At 35.8% G+C, this 20,128-nt stretch overlaps 2 protein-coding genes across 2 annotated transcripts; both read right to left on the bottom strand.

Annotated features, from left to right (window-relative positions):
- Positions 1-2,041: 2,041 nt before the first annotated feature.
- On the bottom strand, positions 2,042-3,124 carry LOC122057350 (pollen-specific protein C13-like). The gene is made up of 2 exons (XM_042619424.1): positions 2,859-3,124; positions 2,042-2,546 (listed from the first exon to the last, which is right to left on the bottom strand). Exons 1-2 carry the CDS (start codon positions 3,010-3,012, stop codon positions 2,221-2,223), a joined length of 480 nt encoding a protein of 159 aa, XP_042475358.1. The 5' UTR covers positions 3,013-3,124; the 3' UTR covers positions 2,042-2,220.
- Positions 3,125-9,149: 6,025 nt separating this feature from the next.
- Positions 9,150-11,466, bottom strand: LOC122057290 (protein SOSEKI 2). The gene is made up of 5 exons (XM_042619346.1): positions 10,965-11,466; positions 10,790-10,859; positions 10,586-10,701; positions 9,745-10,504; positions 9,150-9,493 (listed from the first exon to the last, which is right to left on the bottom strand). The coding sequence occupies exons 1-5, from the start codon at positions 11,146-11,148 to the stop codon at positions 9,370-9,372; spliced, it is 1,254 nt and encodes a 417-aa protein (XP_042475280.1). The 5' UTR covers positions 11,149-11,466; the 3' UTR covers positions 9,150-9,369.
- Positions 11,467-20,128: the final 8,662 nt, after the last annotated feature.

The following is a 20,128-nucleotide window of genomic DNA, read 5'->3' as shown; positions in this document are numbered from 1 at the left end:
ATTATTCTCTACATCACCATTGACGTGTCATTAAATCCCTCCCCACTTTGGTGTTGCAAGAACCCTCCTTTCAAATGAAACCCTTTGAAAAGTTTCTTTCATCCTTTCCCCTTATCCGTTTCAAAAAATTTCTTCACACTACATTTCTCAATGGACTCAAGGCATAGGCCAAAGCGCCATAGAAAATGTTAATCATACATTGGTGATGTTAATGGGCAGGACTCTCATAAACTTCAATAAAAGCTGGTGCATAGCAAAGATGGCCTATCCTAGTAAGCCTGGATCCTAACGGGGCACATTGGTGAAAATGTGGGAAAAAAGAACGGTCTTGACCGCTTTCTCTACACCCAAACACAGTTAAGTCATGAAAAGACCTCCCCGCCCATTGGCTCGCATGCTAATGCAATAAGCACATAATCAGAAACCATTATGTCATCCATTTTCTAAATAGATTACCCGCTACATATTAAAGAGTTGTAGGCTTTTCTCTCATCTCACTTCAAATTCTCCAATTATAATTAACTTTTTAAATATTTTTTAAGAGAAAAAGAGCACTGCCAGTTATATACAATCGCGAGACGCTCTCTTGTGTCCTCCCCTTGACTCCACACATCAATCAGCCGAGGCGATACCAGACGTATAGAATTCTTTTTCCCATTTGCCAAATATTTTTCAAAGCATTCTAATGGGATCCGACTCCTCTTCTTAGCTACCATGGTAAGGCGAAGATCCTAGCTGGCCGGACCCACATTGATTCATATGATTGTTATGAATTACAGATACACAAGTCCACTTAGGGCCCATTTGATAACGTTTCTGCCGTTTCTGTTTCAAGAAACGGCAGAAACATAAATTCCCGTTTCTAGAAACAGAAACGGAATTGAAGGTGTTTGATAAGTCATGTTTTTAGAAGTCGATGGTAACCAGTGAAAAAATTACCACAAGTCGTTTCCAGAAACGCCTAGAAACAAGTTGAACTTGTTTCGCCTAGGTTGTTTCTTGAATCATAAATAAGTAAAAATTTCTATTTCTATTTCTAAAAATAAGTGAAACGGAACAGTTTTATCAAACGTTTTTTGCTCCGTTTCTGCTGTTTCTAGAAACAGAAATGGCAGAAACACGTTTCTTGAAACGTTATCAAACGGGCCCTTAGTTTCAGCTACAAAGAGCTACTACCTTCACTTAGGGCCCGTTTGATAACGTTTCTGCCGTTTCTGTTTCAAGAAACGGCAGAAACATAAATTTCCGTTTCTAGAAACAGAAACGAAATTGAAGGTGTTTGATAAGTCATATTTTTAGAAATCGACGATAACCAGTGAAAAAATTGCCACAAGTCGTTTCTGTTTCGCCTGGGTTGTTTCTTGAACAAAAAATAAGTAAAAATTTCTATTTTTATTTCTAAAAATAAGTAAAACAAAACAGTTTTATCAAACAGTTTTATCAAACACTTTTTACACTTTTTCTGCTATTTCTAGAAGCAGAAACGACAGAAACACGTTTCTTGAAACGTTATCATTTGAGCCACAACCTTCACATGGCATATGATGGCACATGCGCTGGAAGGGACTTTTGAAATCATAATCATCTCAAATGGCAGAAGTACTTGCAGGTTTATTTTATTAATTTTTTTTTTTTAAACCTATATCGCACCATTATTTAGCAATAGCTCTTTCATTTGGCCAGCTAAAGTGCATAAATTCATGGAAACTCGCAAATCAGAGTCTAGAACTCTAGATCTACAAGCTCCTTGAGCCAACAATTCCCATAATCAGAGATCTCTTAGTTCCAGTCAATCCGGATCGGAATCCATGGAAGGAACTTGAAAGCTTTGGACCGACTTGGTAAAATCCCAATTAACTTGAATACGGAAAAAAGAGGGAACGATCTACCACAATTTATTCAATGTTTCACCCTGTTCCTCCCAAATTGATATTAAGAAAAGAAAAACAAATTGGCTTTTCTCAATGTAGAGATCGAACAGAGAATCCAGTTGAAATGTGGTTTCCAAACTAAAAAAAAGCCAAGACAACATAATTCCATAGACGACGGAAACAACAGTTATCATTAACAAGCTAAATTTGATAATGAAGTCACAAAGAATGTGAAAACCATTTATAATTTATCACAGGTAGTCCACTAGAAGATGAACAGCGTCTAAGATGAACAATACCATAACAACTATAGAAAGAAAAAAGGAAATTTGAAGCTTAAGTTCGTCGCCTACTCGTCATATTCCTGGTATTGCTTGAGGAGTTGGGTACAACCAGAGAGAGCAGTATCCTTCGTGAATCCCATGGCGTTGGCGTTACGGATGTTGGAGATGATTCCATTGTTGTTGGTGAGGATAACACGAGACCTGTCACGCCCTGGTGTCTTGGCTGTGCAGTCGGTCTGAGGGCTACTAATGAGAACCGACTCACAGAGCTCGTCCTCGTGATCATCTGCAACTGTGATCCTGTAAGTTCCAGTAGTATCTGTCACACCATCGACATGGTACGCGACCTTAAGTGTTTCCCTGTCCTTGCATTCCACCCTAACCTTTGCCCCTGCACATTTTAATGGAAATTAAACACACTAAACCATCAGCAACTAAATTAAGCGATCCAAGCATAAGAAAACCGCAGATGTATGGTGTTCATAGCAGAAATCCATTAATGTCTACTTATAACTCTCAGATCTGAGCCTAAAAGCAACTAAGCACGCATTTCGGAGACCCTAACACCATAAAGTAGTGAAGCAAGCAATTTTGGAAACCCTAACACCATAAAGTAGTGAAGAGAGATGACGAAAAAGGGGGGGGGGGGAAGGGAGAGAGGAAGAAGAAGGGGGAAATTGAGGACATTAGTAGTGTGAATTACCATGAATGTAAGTAGTAGCAGAGGTTTCGAAGCCACAGCGACAGGTATCACAGAAAACCTTGCCGACGACGACGAAGGGATTCTTGACGGGGCGAGAGGCGCTCACGAGAGCAGGAAGGACACAAAGAGCGAACAAGATCAAGAATCTAGCCATGACTATCTGTGTGTTTTGTCTGTTTGAGAGTGAGGGAGACGAGAAGAGAATGAGATGAGACTTGGAAGAAGAAGAGGAGGAAGGGGAAGGTATAAAGGAAAGGAGAGTGAAGGGGTTGGGGATGGATTATAGTGAGAGTACAGCTGGCACTTTCGTCGGTGATCACTGATCACATGGGGTTGGTTCTCCCCCCATTCCATCTTCACTGAGAAAGGAGCGCCGCGTATCATAATTTCGGTCTGGTGGGGCCTCCCTCACTCTCGTTCTTTACTCAACGCGGAGATATGAAGAAAGAAAAGAAAGCTAAATGATCCTTTTCTCCCTTTTATAATCACGCGTGATTTGAGGAAGGTTATCAATGACCATATTATGCCGCGATTACAGGCAAAAGATGCCAAGCAGTCAAGCACCATGAGATGACGAGGAGATTGGTTAAGGGTAAGGGTGTCAAAAGTTCAAGGATCGATCCGCCCAAAACTGAAAATCGGACCAAACCCAAGTAATCGAGACCGAACTGATAGTAAACCGATAATTTCTTATGTATACATAAAAATCTGAAACCAGACCAAATCGAAGACACTGAATTGTTGAGAAATCAGACCAAAATCAAAAACTTAATAATTTGGTTTCATATTGGTTCTTATATCGAAATCATATCGACCAACCGATTGAAACCGTAAGTTGTGGATGCCAATTTAGAATAAAAAACTGAAATGAAAACCAACGGTTTAAATCCAAATCTAAATGAATCGAAAAAACAAAAAATCGATTTTATTTTATTTTTAAAGAATGAAATTTCATTTGGTTCAATTTGATTGTAGATTGAAAATTGTGTGTTTGAAATTAAACCAGATATAAACCCACAATGATGTGTCTTTGTTGCATAATAACAGTGGGTCAGTGTGTTCAATGTACATCGGATTACTGGTAACATTTGGGGTTGTATGCCTGGATATTACCAACTATCCAATGTGCACTGGAGTGCTAGACACACCGGAGAGGATCTAGATCATATATTTTTTTTATTGATATGTGAAAAGAAGAGATAAAATATACCATATTTGTCATTGTAGGAGTGTATGTATATGGTAATTTTATTTGTGATAAAATTTGAATCGAATGAAACCAGATTGATTCCGTTTTGAGGGGGCACATTGCATTCTGAATCAAATTGATTGGCACCATTCAATTTCTTATTCCAGGAGCGTCCATGCAAAAACTAATAAGTAACATATTTATGAGATTCCAATCTCATGGTTAACAATCCGATTCAACACTTTAGCACCACTTTACGTTCCACTTAATTGGGTCCTCTCTTCTCCCGTGACTCCTTCTCTCACTCCACTTTAAATGTATGTGTTCTTTAATTGAAGCTTACGCAAGCTTCCATGTTTGTGCATGGAAATAAAAAGGATTATCTTTTTGGGGTAGAGAAATGGAAAGGGTTTTGCGTAGCAATTACGCCATCATATTTAGGCATTCATAATATTGTCTAAGAGGTGACGATGCGTTCATTAAGGGAGGGCTGTTAATTGGGAAGGTGGATTGATCACGATTCGAAATATAGTTAGAGCACTCATGTGTCTTGAATTTATATTTTTTGTATTGATTTTATTGGCTTTGTCCAGCAGTATCATTAAGGGAATGGCTTGGCTAGGTGAGATAGCCGAGTGAGAAAAAAAAAAAAAAAAAAAAATCTCTAATCAACAATAGAACAAGATCTATTTTGCATCATAGCTAAGGGATTTCCGAATTCATCGAATTTATATTTTCTTATTGTTTTATTTTGATTTTATTCTTAATTTTTTTTTAATTATTTTAATTACTTTCATTATACTTAGAGATCATGACATGCATCTAGATCATTAAAACAGAATATGAGGGAATAAAAACAAATAAAATAAATAAGAATAACAGAAAAAATGGACTCTTTTCTTTATTCCTATTTCTCCATATCAAACATTTCTGGAGGATGTTCTAAATTGTTCCAAGCACTCTAGAAAAAGGAAAAGAAAATTAATGGTTCCTTACGAGATGACTCCGGCCATTATTAGTTTTGTGGATTTTTAATCATCATAAGATTTAAGGTTATGCGTCTTACTTTTCAATTTCATAGTTTTACTTCTTCAAACTATCTAATATTACATATAAGTTTCTAAAAAATAACAAGTAAAATTTAATAATAACTAAATAATTAATCCCCCGTGTAGTTTTAATGCTATCAACAAACAAGTTTATGAGAATAAAATCAAAGTTCCATCAACTGGAATCTTTATAAGAGAAAATACCAGCCAAATATAAAACTTGAACAAGAGAACAAATAATTAATTAAATCTTTTGAAACAGTAATGGCAGTGTTGATTCCATTTGGTACCTAATCGGTATTTCAATACTAATTCCGTTGAAAGTCCTGTCATCGAACCGTCCCATTCCATTTGTTATTTGGTACCAAAATCAAATCTCAATATTGTCCTGTTTATTAATAGGATGATCCGATACTGGGTTTCAGGCGGACGATTCCCGGTTCTGATCCCAAATTGACATTCTTACATTAAGGGTATCAACTAGTCGATTCGATTTGATTTTGAACGAATTGAATCACTTATGATCTGTTATTGGGTTAACCCAAAATTTACCTTACCTGGCGGCTTTCCAAAGTTCGAAGGTTCTCCAGGGAAACGAGAAGGAATACACCAAATTTTTGCTTTGCTGGTGAAAGCCTTAAATCCATATCCATTGATTCCTTTGTGGATTTCTTCCAATTCTTTCCGGATCCTCATGAATGGATTATACTGAATCATTGCTCAGGATTGAAGTTCAATTTCCCTAGAAAAACACACACCAACCCAAGGACTCTACCCAACCCTATTCAATTCAAGAAATAGTTTTATCAAACACAAAAAAATCCATTTATATTCTTTAGATAATTTCTAATTGATCAATATATCTATTTTTTTTTTTTAAAGGAAAAAATCTGTATGAGAGCATGGCCTACTTCAGTATTTTCTACATTTATTTCTTTTCTTCCTTGTTAAAGATGTATATTTGCACTTTGTTTGGGGGAGGAGAGAAAAAGACACATGGAGGACTCGAATAGGCTATGTTCTTGGATAGAGAATCATTTTCTTATTTTGAATAGGATCATGGTTCTTAAGGGTATAATGTAGGCTATGCCTAGACACAGTTAATTTTTATTCATTCTATTTTAAAAAAATAAATAAAAATCAATTGCGTCTCAGACCGACAGGGCCTATATTGTAGGCTCAGACCTCAGAGATTTTTTTCTCTTTAATTGGAACTTGGAAATGAATTCTAAAATGCCAGTGTGAGATCTCGATGTCACGCCAATGGTAATGCGAAGAACGATATCATTTATATGCGACTCACACGGTCAGGTGGGAAAGAGAAGACAATAATAAAAGCTCATGTGGATAGATGATGGTATATTTCTCTTTCTTCTTTGGTCCCTCAAACTGAAAAGCCTTTGCTTTCACTTTTGGATTCATAGTTGGGACTCTTGGGACGCCCTTAATAATAGTATTTTTTTTTTTTTTTTTGACAAAACTTAATAATAGTAATAAGAACAATAACAGAGAAGCTATGTTGAAGGCATCCTCTATTGCTTGGTGTATATGATCGCCAAAAGAATTGGACCCCCATTGAGGTTGTAAAGGCTGCCGATCAAGCCCAGTAAACTGTGATGCAGCAAAACTTCCAGATTTTAGCCAATGTGGTGGGGTTTCTTAATTCATGACCACTTGGGCTTATGCTAATTTGCAGCCTCAGAACCAGCCCAATTCTGCGCAGTCCTGCTCGGGGAAGTTCTTCTAATCTGCAATGCTCTCCTTCATGCCATAGGTGAATGCTTCGACAAGATTCTTGTGGAATCAGATAATCTGGAGTTTATTATTCTATCAAGAGCCCTTCAAGGCCTTGAAGTCTTCCCGTCGTCCACGATCTATCCTATTGGTGGAATGTAATATTTTTCACTATTTGTAGAGAGATTAATAGCATTGCTGACTTTGTGATTTGAAGGACCCTGTCGCTTACATGACCTCTATCTAGTGATAACCAATCACGCTTTCTCTACCAGCAGTAATTGTTTGAAAGCTTTGGCCATTGGATTGGGGCTAAGTGACGTTGATGAGGGCATCCGCCTGGTTACCTTTCGCTTAGATTGCACATAGGCTCTCCGTCACTCTTTGCCAGAATACCTCTCCATAGAAGAATTTAATGAGATGGTAGAATCGTAAGAGGTTAAATAATTGGGGAAGTTACTATCACTCCCCTATACTTGGCCTATATTTACTAAAACTCTCTTATGTTTTACATTTTTACTCATACTCACTTGTTTTTTTTTTTTTTTTTTTTTTTTTTTTTTTTTTTTTTTTTTTTTTTTTTTTTAAATTTTTTAAATTTTTTAAATTTTTTTTTTAATTTTTAAAATTTTTTAATTCTTTTAAAAAAAAATTTTAATTTTTTTTAAAAGTTATTATATCTTTTTCTCCCTTGTTCTTTTTAAATACTTAGATTACCCTTCCTTTTTACTTGTAACCTATTACACTTTTTTAAATTGATTGGTTTAAAACATGGTTTGAACCAAACTACTTACAAGTTTTGTTTCATCCAATCATTAAAGATATTGACATAGTTGATGTGTCTTTAAAGACATTATATATTTATTTATTTATTATTATTATTTTTATTTTTATTTCATTTCATCCAATCATCAGAGATGTTGTTTATTTATTATTATTTTATTTTATCTCATCCATCATCACAAATTTAGCAATCTATTTTTTTTTTATGAGTATTAGATTGGTATTGGTCTCAACCAATTTGATGATTAAAAAAAAAAAAGTGTGGTACTCAATTGGAACATATGATATTGATATAGATATTGATTGGATACAAAATTATTCTTTTTTGAATTTACAATATCCTTGATGATTGGATGAGATAGAACATGTTAGTGGTTTGGTTCAAACCATGTTTTGAACAAATCAATTTGAAAAAAATGTAACAGAAACAAGTGAAAAGGAAGGGTAATCTAGGTATTTAAAAAGAACAGAGAAGTAAGAAATGTAAAAATAAAAAAATAGAGGAATATCGGTAAAAATAGTAAAAGGTGGAAAAATTTTAGTAAATATAGGCTAAGTGTAGGGAATTTGTAATTTTACTTTTCATCTTATGATACAATTTTTTATTCAATAGAGTAGGGTTGTCAAATCACACTCCTAATCAGTTAAACCAATCATAATAAAGCGCTTCAAGCCGGCTTTGGCATGACTTTTTACAAAATCAAAAGAAACCAAAATCAATTGGACCAATCAAAATGGACTGACCCAAATCAAAACTTGTAGAAATTGAACGAAACCCAATAAATTCGATAAAAAAATAAATAAAGGGACAGATTGTTATACATGTTTTCTTTAATATGTATAAAAATAGAAATTGAATTGAACCAACCCGCCAACAAAACGATTACAATCCATTAACCCAACCCAAAATTGAAACTAATTTCTCCTTAATGGGTCAATTTCAATTTGACCCAATCAAAACTGAAGACTAGGGTAGCTCGATCAAGTCGGACTGAGCCAATCGATTGACACCCCTTAATATGGGTAGAATCTTATCATTTCACGAATGTAATCAAAAGATACACTAAGCAATGACAAATCTAATGATCTTTACATTAGAGTACTTTCCATCCCTATTGCGAAGTGTAGTTTATCATTTAATTTATCGGCAAACCCACCTGTCAAGATATCACATTGACTATCTTCAGTTGGGGTGTACTTCCGTGAGAGTGTGTACCATATTGGCCCATGGTCAACCTTAGCAAACCTAGTTAGACCAGCACAGAACCTAGCCCACATTTGATTGAGGCTGAACATGAGACCAAGGACCAATGTCTGGGGCTTGGACCTGCCCTATATGCGTATGTGGAATTAATGATCCCATCATAATTATGGATTCAGTTGTCGATATCGTATCGGCCGTATTTATGTATCGATATCAATAGTGATTCATATCGATACATGATGGATACATCTGATACGGATCAATACGGCCTATCCTTATTGCTGATACTGTGATTAAAACGTTAATCATCATATCAACTAAAATTGAAGATATGGAGCCCTGAAGTCATCATCATATTATCACTACAACACAATTAAGAAAGTGAAAATCCACCAGCCACTGTCCTCTTTACCCTTTACATGAAAGACTAGAAAGAGTGAATCAGAGAGGATGTCTACACCTTAATAATAAAAGAGAAAACTCCCACCCCCTAAGCTCTAAGCCAAACTGATCCATTAATCAGAGACCCAACAGCCACTTCCTTCACTTCATTCATTTCTTGGTGGGCTTCGAAGATGATTTCTTCCTAGGAATGCATTTCCCTATCACTCCTTTCTCCACCTTATCTTCCTTCTCCACCTCCATTATTGCTTCTCCCAATCCAGTCTTCAAACTCCTGCTCTCCACCCCACAAAACATAAAGAACCAAATCAAGGTCAGACACTTTATAATCTAATATTGAACCAAAAAAAGTTTATATACCATTTGGACAGTTATGATCATCCAATTAGATAAGCTTTTTTGACCAAGTACCAATCAATTCAATGACTTTATCAGACTTCTATCAACGATGGACAGACAAGTCCTTTAATTTCTGTGTTGTTTTGACTTCTGTCACTGCAAAGTTAGAGAGAGAAAATGACAAACCTTTCTTGGTTATACGAGGAAGACTTCTTCAGAGCAGGCTCCACGGGAAGAACTCGATCTTCGGTCATAGACTCAACAATGCTTCCACTGAAGTATTCCTTCTCTTCAGATTGTGGGTTTCCAAATCTTGGGTTCTCAGACATGAATTTGATTTCCATCTCTTCCTCTTCCATGATCTTTGACGCAGCTGATTTGCAGAGGACCCCTCTATGAAGGATACTACTACTCTTCCTCACATTAGTGCTCGTCTGATGCTTCAGACAAGGAGTGTTCTTTAATCCTTTGGTAGCAACAGAGCTGCCACAGGCGATGAGCTGAAGCAGAACTTTGTTCCTACCTCCCACTATTGGTTCAGCGACAGAAGTAGAATAGTCTTCTCGGAGCTTTTCAGAGTTACCATTGTTGTCGTGAGCTTTCTCTGAAAGGGTTGAAGAAGTTGAGGGAGGGGAAGCATCGTCTAACGAGAGCTCTGTGGGATTGTTGTTAATGTTATGAGTCTTGGGTTGGGTCTTGTGTTCTTCAATGATTTCGTCTGTGGAAACCCCTCTTGAGCATCTGGAGTAAGGTTCATGGGAACTGCTGTTGCTTCCCTTTTCCTCATCGTCTTCTTCTTCTTCGTCTACTTCGTCTTCTCTCGTATAACCCACTAAATCTTGTTCTCTTTCTCTGAGATGAGGTACAGAGACTGGCTTTCGTTTAGAATGAAAATTTGGTTCTGGATTTCGTTGTCTGTTACTTACTTGCAGCTGTAGAAATCTCTCTGCAATTTCATTTTCTGAGAATGAGATTAGTATGTAAGAAAGAAAAAACACAAGAGAGGAACAGGGGAAGCAGAACAAACCAGCACAGCCTTCAATGAGCTCAGACCCTTTAAGAACGTACTCGCCTCCCCCTTCAGAAGGATATATAACATCATTCTCTGTTAAATCATTCCAGACATACCCGTTCTTATAGTTCCTAAACCCAAATCACAAAAACCCAAACTTGTCACAGAATCAAAACCAACCAAAATGAGTAAATTTTAGATTTAGATCAAAATATTTACCTTTTGCAGGACCAAGAGAAGAGGGAAGGCATGCCTTTGCCTCTAAGAGCCGTTAGCCGGTCCATTACATCTTTACATTAGAAACCCATAAAAGCAAAAGATTTAGAAACAGAGAGGTAGAAAGTAAGACAAAACTATCCAAAACAAAAGGGTCTTTTTTTGTTACTTGCAGTACCCTTTAAACGAAGCTGTTGGTTGGCTAAGTGAGAAACCTCCATGAAATGGGGATGCTCAAGCTGGCCATTTCTGGACAGATAATACAAGATCTGAACTTTCTTAAAAGCCTTCAACTTGGGCTGCACATATACTCGAGCACTTCCTGGGCTTCCCTCTCTGCTTTTCCTCGCTCTCACATCCATCTCCTCCTTCTCTCCTGTCTAAAACCACACTCCCCTGATTCCCCTCTCACGGTGTTCCGCACCCTCTTAAAAAGTACTACAAGGGTTGAACTTGGGCATCTCGTGAAAGCTTGGTGGCCATTTGTCAGCAGAAGAGAGAGAAAGATTGTGTGAGAGAGAGAGAGAGAGGGGAAATCCGTTTCCTCGGATCCCAAAAAAATGAGAGGAAAGCGAAATTCTGAGATGTGAAGTACCCAAGGGGAGCTTTTGCCAGCTCTGCATGGATGGGTCATGGCCTGATGAGTGTTATTACGACGTTAACATCACAGTGGAATTTACCTATGCGTCTCTGCAATGGAAGTCTCTCTAGCCTGAAAAGCCTACCATAGCTTAGCTAAACCCCACCAGAATCTAATAGATACGGCTGAGGTCTAACCTAGCCAATGGCGCACATTAGTTTCAGTCCTGGTATGATGAGAAAAAGACCCCTCAACGGACTGCAAATAGAATATTTAAAACTTGGAAATAGGCCTGTCAATTTTAGGCCAAACCGGTTGGACCTATCTGAACTTATAAAAAAACCCGGATCAAATCGAACTTTTGTCAACTTGGTAGAAAACGGATCGGACATGACTGGCTGAAATCGGAAACCAAAACCGAATAAAAGACCAAATGTAACCGGACCAAAATTGACAGAGGCCTAACTTTGACTGAATGGTTTAATTTTGGTTTGGCGTAATAATACCAGACCGAAACTGGGTCAGCTTGGCCTAATCGGATTGACCTGCCCAATTGATACCCCTACATAATAAACTTGGCATTGTGTCCAGCCGATTCCAAATCTGATCAAGTTGGAATTGACCGGAATCGATTTGAATCCTAGAAACCCAATTTGGATCCAAAAGCAGCTGCAATTCAGACCAACCTCAGCCTGTTTCGATCTAAATCATCCGATTCAACCGATCCAATTGTTGAAACCCTGCTAGGAAGAGAAGGGATTAATTTAAAAATTGAATTGTAGGGCTTGGATATATGGCTTGTCGGTGGACGCTGGTTGACCTTTTCATTTAAAACAGTAAGTAGGATTATTACTAGACAAAGGTGATAAATGAATGATTAAGGAACTTGATTGATATAATTACCCCAACCTAAAAAGCCTACACAGGTGGGTTATGATAGCCCTTGAGAATTTAATTAGAGTCGAAGTGGTGTGTGTCGGTGTTCTGCTTGGAAACTTTAGTTTGTTACTTTTGTTTCATCTAGTGGGATTGTTACTGTTGCCACAAGCTCTCAGATGTAGGTGGAAAATCAGGTTTACACAACCTAGTCAAACTTAGCCAGAATAAATTGTGTGGGTGTGTGTTTTTTTTATTATATAATAAATATGTGTAAATTAATGAAAAATAAAGAATAAAAAAGAAACATATAAAAAATATACGATCATTTTGAGTTTATACCATGTAACATGCTCAATAATAAAAGTGAATTATTGAAATAGTAAAATCATGTCATATTTTAAGTAATAAATTCGTATCATATTTTAAAAAACGATGAGACACGATGTGCTTTTAGTGATTTAGGTAAAAATACCTAGTCTTATTTGACTAGGCAGATTCATGATCAAGTATTGTCATTTCTAACCCTCTGACCAAATTTAAATAACTCTCGAGTCATGATTAGGTTTTACAAAAGTTTGACTCAACTTGGATAACTTATTCGAGGTAAATCCTGATTTTCTAACTACATTCCCAAATAAGAATTGAACTAGTAGGGGTTGCACCCATCCAAGGGTTGCACAAATGGTCAGGGTGAATTGGGATTGTGTGGATAGATGCATGTTCCTGGTTCGATTCTTTATTTGTGCATCTGTGATTTAAGTGAAGATTATCATGTGTGCATAAACTGGTCGGGCGACTCGAAACAACTTGATTAACAAAAAAAAAAAAAAAAAAAGGCATTAGTTCTCCGGACTTCTCATCATCCATTAAGAAACTCATCTTCTTATTTCTAGCTTTTTTTAGCTACCATAGTAAAAAAACGTATCATTTATAGCTTAGATTAAATTTAGCGAGAACTCTCACGCACGTATTTATCATCTCTCACGTGTCTCCAAGGAACACATCAAACAACTACTCCAAAGAAATCATGAATCTTGGCTCATTATATTATTATGCACGAAGCTCAAAAGATTGTGAAGTAAGATATATTCCCTCCATGATAAAAAGCCTACTTTTATAAACAAATCAAGTCTACAAAGGTTTTATGTTTGGACCCACTATGGCATTACAAAAGCTTAGTATAAGGATAAAACATGTACTGCAAATAAGATTAATGTTTAAAAGCTAGGGTACAAATCAATTCTACAGAAGAAGTTTTTTTTTTTTTTAGGTTCTAGGCCTCACATGGGGAGCGAGATAAATGTCCACAAGGGACTTATGTGCCACATTTGTTAATATACTACTATTTTATTAATTTATTATTACTACTATTTCAAGTAGGCGGGTGTGGGTTGAACTTTGGTCAGAAGAAATTTTAAACAACCCTTGTTCGCAATCAAAGAAATAGAATAATTCATTTCTCCTTAGGTTCACAAATACCCTCATAAATTATAATATTTTTCAAAATACCATTTAGATTCTATTTCTTTGTCTGTCATAGATTCATGGGGATTGTAACCACAGCTAAATCTCATTTCTTCCGACCTTTCCTAAATGTGGCAATTTATTCAACATAACCTACTTTTCTTTCAATCAGACAACAAAAGATTAGATTTTCAATTTAAAGTTCTTGTATCCCCATGATAATACCCATTGGAGGGAGGAATCTAGAAAGCAAATAAGTGGAGGTGGGGAATGGCATCATGCATATAACAACCATATCTCGAAAAAGTAAAATAGAAAATAATAAAGAATTTCATTGATAATGATGTACTTATTCTAGAAGTAGAGTAATAATGATCTTACGGAAAAAATTTCGTTGCTGCTTGGGTTGTAGCTATGGTAGCAGTAAAAAAGAAAAAAAAAATTAGAATTCCAATGACAGCTTTGAAAATACTCACCTTGAATGAATTTTTCCTACCCCTGACATTCACCTCCCTTAGCTAGTACCAGGTGAATATACTTTTCCTTCGCCCAAGTTGATGTTTATCATATTTAACCTCCCATCTTCTCCTTCCCATGAAATAGGAGGGTTGATCCCCCAAGGGTCAAGACCTCTTGGGACTTTTCTACCTAGTGCAGGGAGGGAGTGGGAACCACCAACTGCTGGCGAGCAGTTGCCTTCAAGAATGAGTGGTGGTCTGAAGGTTAGAACAGTAGTAGTAATGTCTACAAGTTGCGACTTGACTGGTAAATTTAACAGTTTCTTCTGTTACAGTACTGTACCATTAGTACCTTTCCTTTGTCGCCATTGCCGACCCTTCAATTTTATTTACCCAGATCCCAATCGATCATCTTCTACCCTTTAGCAGTCACTATAATCCTATTGCATGCGTGGAATTTGATGTAGCTTATGTAGCACAAGTGGGGTCTTCATTTGTTACCACAATAAAAAGGGTAATTGCTTCATTGGCTCGTGAGTTCTTGGGAGAATGGCACATTGGCAATAGCAGCAATGGCGGAGCAGAACAGAAGAGCTACTTACTTTACTTAGCTTTCCTGCTTCAAAACGTCAAGAAGCGACCTGACCTGATATTGACGGATTACCATTTACCACCACTACCATCCAAGAATAGTTCATCAGTCGACGTCTCTCTCTGGTCCACAATTTTGGGTTGAGAATGGAGATTCAGTTTTGAGACCACCAGATTAGTGATAGTTACAGGAAGAAGACCTTAAAAAAGGGTGAGTTTGGAGTTTTTGGGTGATCTGAGTGAGTAAATCTTGTAGTTAATTATAGTACCTGACTTGACTTGGTGCAGTTGCAGGCTTGTAGCGATAAGATGGCAAGGGGATTCGCAAATTCCTGGACAGGAGGGAGGATTAGAATTAGTGGGAAGAGCAACGTTGACCCGTGAAGTTGAAAGCCGATGAGGAGGCACAGTGGCAGAGAAGCTGCCGCTGCTGTTTTTTGCCCGTACGTTCCCAATTGATATGACCCATAGCTGTTCTTGTGGATACAGGGAGTAAATTCATGATAAAAGCGATTCCACACAACGTCAAATCGAACGTTACATCTTTTTCTCTCTCTCTCTCTCTCTCTCTCTAAATTGTATCGCCATTATCGTTAGTTGAGTTTCTTGGTTGTTTCCAGAAAAAAAAAAAAAAAAAACATTATTTGAATAAAGAGAATAAATATATGGACACGTTGGTTTTACCGCATCAATTCTTGATCCTTGAAACACAATGAAGGGGAAATAGCAAAATAAACCTTAAAAAAAAAAAAAATAGAAATTATGCTCAAAAGCCAAGAGGTAGTGCTTAGTCCCAGAATTTCTGTCACTCCAGACTTCGATCATCCGTTCTGATCTTTAGCTTATTTTAGTTCAAGAAGAAAGTTTCTTAGTTGTTTATTGTGATCTTTATCATTTTCATCTCTCCTTGGGATCCGTAAATTTAGAATATATGCTATCTAGGTTCATGTAAAGTGGAAATCAAGCTGGCAAATTTCAGTTTGATTTTTTTAGGCTATGTTTGGTAGGAAAAAAAAAGATGAAAAAAAATACAAAAATTATACTATTTTCTTGCTTTAAAAATTTTCATTATGTTTGTGATGTTTTTAACCAAGTTAAGATTCTTTTTGTTTGATTTCAAAATTCATATTGGGAATGATAACATTTTCCTTCTTGTCAAGAAAAAAGTCTTACCTAAAAACACAAGAAAACACAAGAAAAAAAAAAAAAACAAAATATGTTTTTCTTTCTTCTATTGATACTAAATAGACATATTTTATTTTATTTTTTTCTTATCACATATTTTTTTCATTTCTTCTCTTAATCACCAAACTCAGCCTTAATGCATAATTCCAGTTTGAACATTTTGCTCAACAAAAAACATGTTATAGCAAAGACGAGATTTAGATTTAGACTTAGATTAATTTAAAATTTTAACAAGTACATCCGCAAATCCAATCCTTACTTGTTTGTGCTTTGTATATTTGTTTTTTAATTACTCATACTCTGCTACTCATAAATTCTTTTTTATTCCCCAAAATAAACTTTCACCTCTCTTTTTTCCGGTCATCAAGATCAAGCTACCAAATAACCAATAGTACTGGGCTCGGTTGGATTGGGCCTGGGCTGAGATATCCCAACACGACCTTGGGTTGAGTTAAGAGACTTTAGGGTTAGGTTGGGGTTTTAAAAAGCCCAGTCCAACCCGACTCATTGACAAAAATATTTTCAAGTCTTTTGCATCACTCCAGATTTCAATGATCATCCATCCCTCAACTTTAGTTTGTTTTCATCCAAGAAGAAAGTTTCTTGGTTGTTCATTGTGGCCTTTATCGCTTACGTCTCTCCTTGGGATTTGTAAATTTTGAATAAATTTGGTCCCGCTTCATGAAAAGTGGAAACCATCAAAAAATTCTAGTTTGATTTTTCTTAGGATATATTTGGTAGCCAAGAGAAGAAAAGAAAAACTGTAAAAATTATACTATTTTCTTGATTTAAGAAATTCTCAATGCGTTTGTTATATCCTAAACCAAGAGAAGATTTTTTTTTAATGTCAAAATTCATCTTGGGAATGGTGAAGTTTCCTTGCTATAAAAAAATGGGAGAGGGATAGATATACTGTCGATATCTAGTATACTAGCAGATATCACCAATAGGATCACATGGTGGAGTATCATTTAGGAAGGATATGAGAGTCATTTTAGAAAAAGGAAAGGGAGATATAGACACAATGGGTGCTAACATACTTGATATCGGCGGCATATCCAACTTTTTCCAAAAAAATAAATAAATAAATAAATAAACAAAGTTTTGCCTTAGATACAAGAAAAAATAAATAAACTTATCTTCTATTGGTTGCTCAACATACATAAATTTTTTACTTTTTTACCATTTCAAAATTTTTTTTTTTTCTATTCTATTCTTTTCTATTCTAGATTCTTTTTTCTTTTACTCTCTTAACTACCAAACAAAACCTGAATGCAGAATTCTAATTTCAACATTTGCCCAACAAAAGCATGTTATAGCAAGATTTACATTTAGATTAATTTGAAAATTTAACAATTAACATTGGCAATTCCAATCCTTACTTGTTTGTACTTTGTATACATGTTTTTAAATTACTCATACTGCCGTACTCAGAAATTCTTTTTTATTCCCAAAAATAAACTTTCACCTCTCTTTCTTTTTTGAGATATTTAAATTTCTAGACTACTCTTTCATCCCACACTTTCAATAATCGCGATTAAGAACGTATTTGGCTTGGATCAAGCGTATTTACCCTTGATTCAAAAAAAAGAAAAAACCATTTTTAACCTCATTATCCTTTACCGATACTATGATACTGATATGGGATCAGCCTAGAATCGGGATTGAGATCGATCGATACCGGTCCAATCTAGACGATTCTCCCGCGGTTGATAATGAATCGTTAAACCATATCTGACCCCTTTGCATCGTCTCCTCTCCTCTGCAAGCCCCGATGGTCACCATCAGCCATAGTCCCATACTCCCATACTGCACGAAATTCGTTGATCTCTATCACTGCACTCTACATCTCTCCTCTCCCTCTGCCCCCACCCCAACCTTATCTCCCCCTTAACCTCCCCAACCAGCACATTTCAATAAAAACCAACTAAAATGGCATCCACTTGAAAATTTTGAAATATGTTAAATACTTTGGTTTTCATATATATTGTTTTAAGATTTTGTTTCACATGTTGCAAAAGCCACACATCTCTAGATCCTCTCCAACTGTGATGTGCGCCCATCGTGCGTCGAACAATTACGAGTTTATTGGGATGTGTCTCCATATATTGGGGTGCATGTCCAATTACTCTCAACCGTCGAATATGCGTTGAACCTCTAGTGCGGCTTGAGAGGATCTAAATCCCATGTACTGATATAATAGTTGGTAAAATTTATATGCATTTTCTTTGTAGTGCTAACATTCCCATCCCTACAGGACTTTGTACTTGTTTTTACACCATCAATTAATCATTATCATTTTTGATAATTTTGTTAACTAAAACTTTGAGTGGGTAGTTTTATATAGCTAAACCTGATTTCGGATATTTTTGTTACTTTGAACTTTAAGTGGGTACTTTTGTAAAACAAAACTCAAAAGTGAGTAATCATGTAATTTTCTAATTTAAGATAATTAAATACCATTTAAGGCTTGTTTAGGAGTTTTCAGTATATTCCCCCGTATAAGACTTGGTAATAGCCCGATTAACTCGATTATGATAAGCTCGATTAAAGCTTAGAATCCAATCAAGATCGACACCAGACAAACCAAGAGTGACTTATTCCTTAAATAGACAAATCATGGTGCAAGGATATAAGCCCGCCAAACCCAGATAGACCCCACCAAGATTGATCCAGCCCAAGTGACCGTTAGGTGTGATTAACCATTGTCGTTGCTAACAGAACAAGTGCTTCGGGCTAGGAAACCTTTTGACTTCTGAGTAAGATGCCATGAAATGGCATCGAATCTTCTAATGCAAAAGAGAAAATTTTGTTTTATTTTTTAGGAAGAAAATTCTAATTACTGGTCTTGGAGAATCAAACAGATTCTAATATTTTCATTATGAAACCTAGTTATTAAATTCTTCGAATTATTTGCCAATAATTCTGTCGAATAGAATTTTACCGAATTTTACGAATAATTCTGTCCGAATCCAAATCAAATAAAAAATTCTCGAATTTTATAGACTATTTTAAAATTCACGAATAATTCGGCCGAACCGAATTTTATCCGAATTATAACCTAATTTTATCCCATGTTAAAAAAAAAAAATTTATCTTAAATAAGTCAGTATGCCTTTACAAAATAGTGTGGTTATTATGCATTTATTATCCTAATGCTAATATTCTTCTTTTTTTAATAGAAACCGACAAAGCTTATCTTTCCTGAGTAATCTCTCACACTCTTACAAAAAAAAAATCTCTCACCCCATTTTGGTTTGACTAAGTCTTATAGTTGTTAGTCTCTCTCTAATTTTTATGGTGAACATGCATGGTAGATGACGTGGGTCTAACTGAATTTGTTCTCAATCCCCCCTCTTAGTCTCTCTTTCTCTGATTCAATTATTTGAGTAATAGGAAATGAGTTTAGAAAAAAAAAAATAGCTAAATATAATAATTTTTATCTTTAAATTTTAAAATTTTAATTTTTATATCATTTGTATGTTATGTACATATGATAATTATAGATAATATAAACAAGTATTAATAATTCTTCATTGGAATAATTTACAAATCCGAATTTAATAATTTTGTTCTGAAATGGGTTTATTATGACAATTTAAAAAAGAAGAAGAAGAAGAAGAAGGGTAAATCCAATGGTGTATGTATCGGATATGAATGTCAATCTTTTGATAGACATTCTTCTGAATTATGTTTGATTTAAAACATATTCTTTGTAATATGATCATTTATAAAAAGTAGGGTGTTCACTTATGAAGATCATCCTAGTGAAACTAAACAATTTTAAAAATTAAGAATTATCATTCTAAAGAATATCATCTCAAAAATTTACCCAACCAAACACCATAGAGACGACGATGGAATGATTCCCCTCTAAACTTTCTCACCAACAAAGCCGAAAGTGACTTTATTGCGTCAAGACGTGTTAACTGTACTGCCTCGTCAGTCAAATATCCCGAACGTAGAGGGATAGAGATAGCATCTGTCGCATCATAGTTTGGGGGAAGTTACGCTGCACACAAGTCGAAACTCGTGCTTGACTTTAGTGCAACCCCGTGTCCGTACACCAAACAAATTCCTTTGTTCGCCAAATTTTTCCTTCTCTGTTTTTTTTTTTTATTTTTTGGTGAAATTTTTCCTTCTCTGTTTAAAGTAGGGAGCCACAGGTTGGATTTGGATCAAACT

The sequence above is a fragment of the Macadamia integrifolia genome, chromosome 2 (genome assembly GCF_013358625.1).
Source record: "Macadamia integrifolia cultivar HAES 741 chromosome 2, SCU_Mint_v3, whole genome shotgun sequence".
Taxonomy (NCBI): domain Eukaryota; kingdom Viridiplantae; phylum Streptophyta; class Magnoliopsida; order Proteales; family Proteaceae; genus Macadamia; species Macadamia integrifolia.
This window is presented reverse-complemented; position numbering and strand designations above follow the sequence as displayed.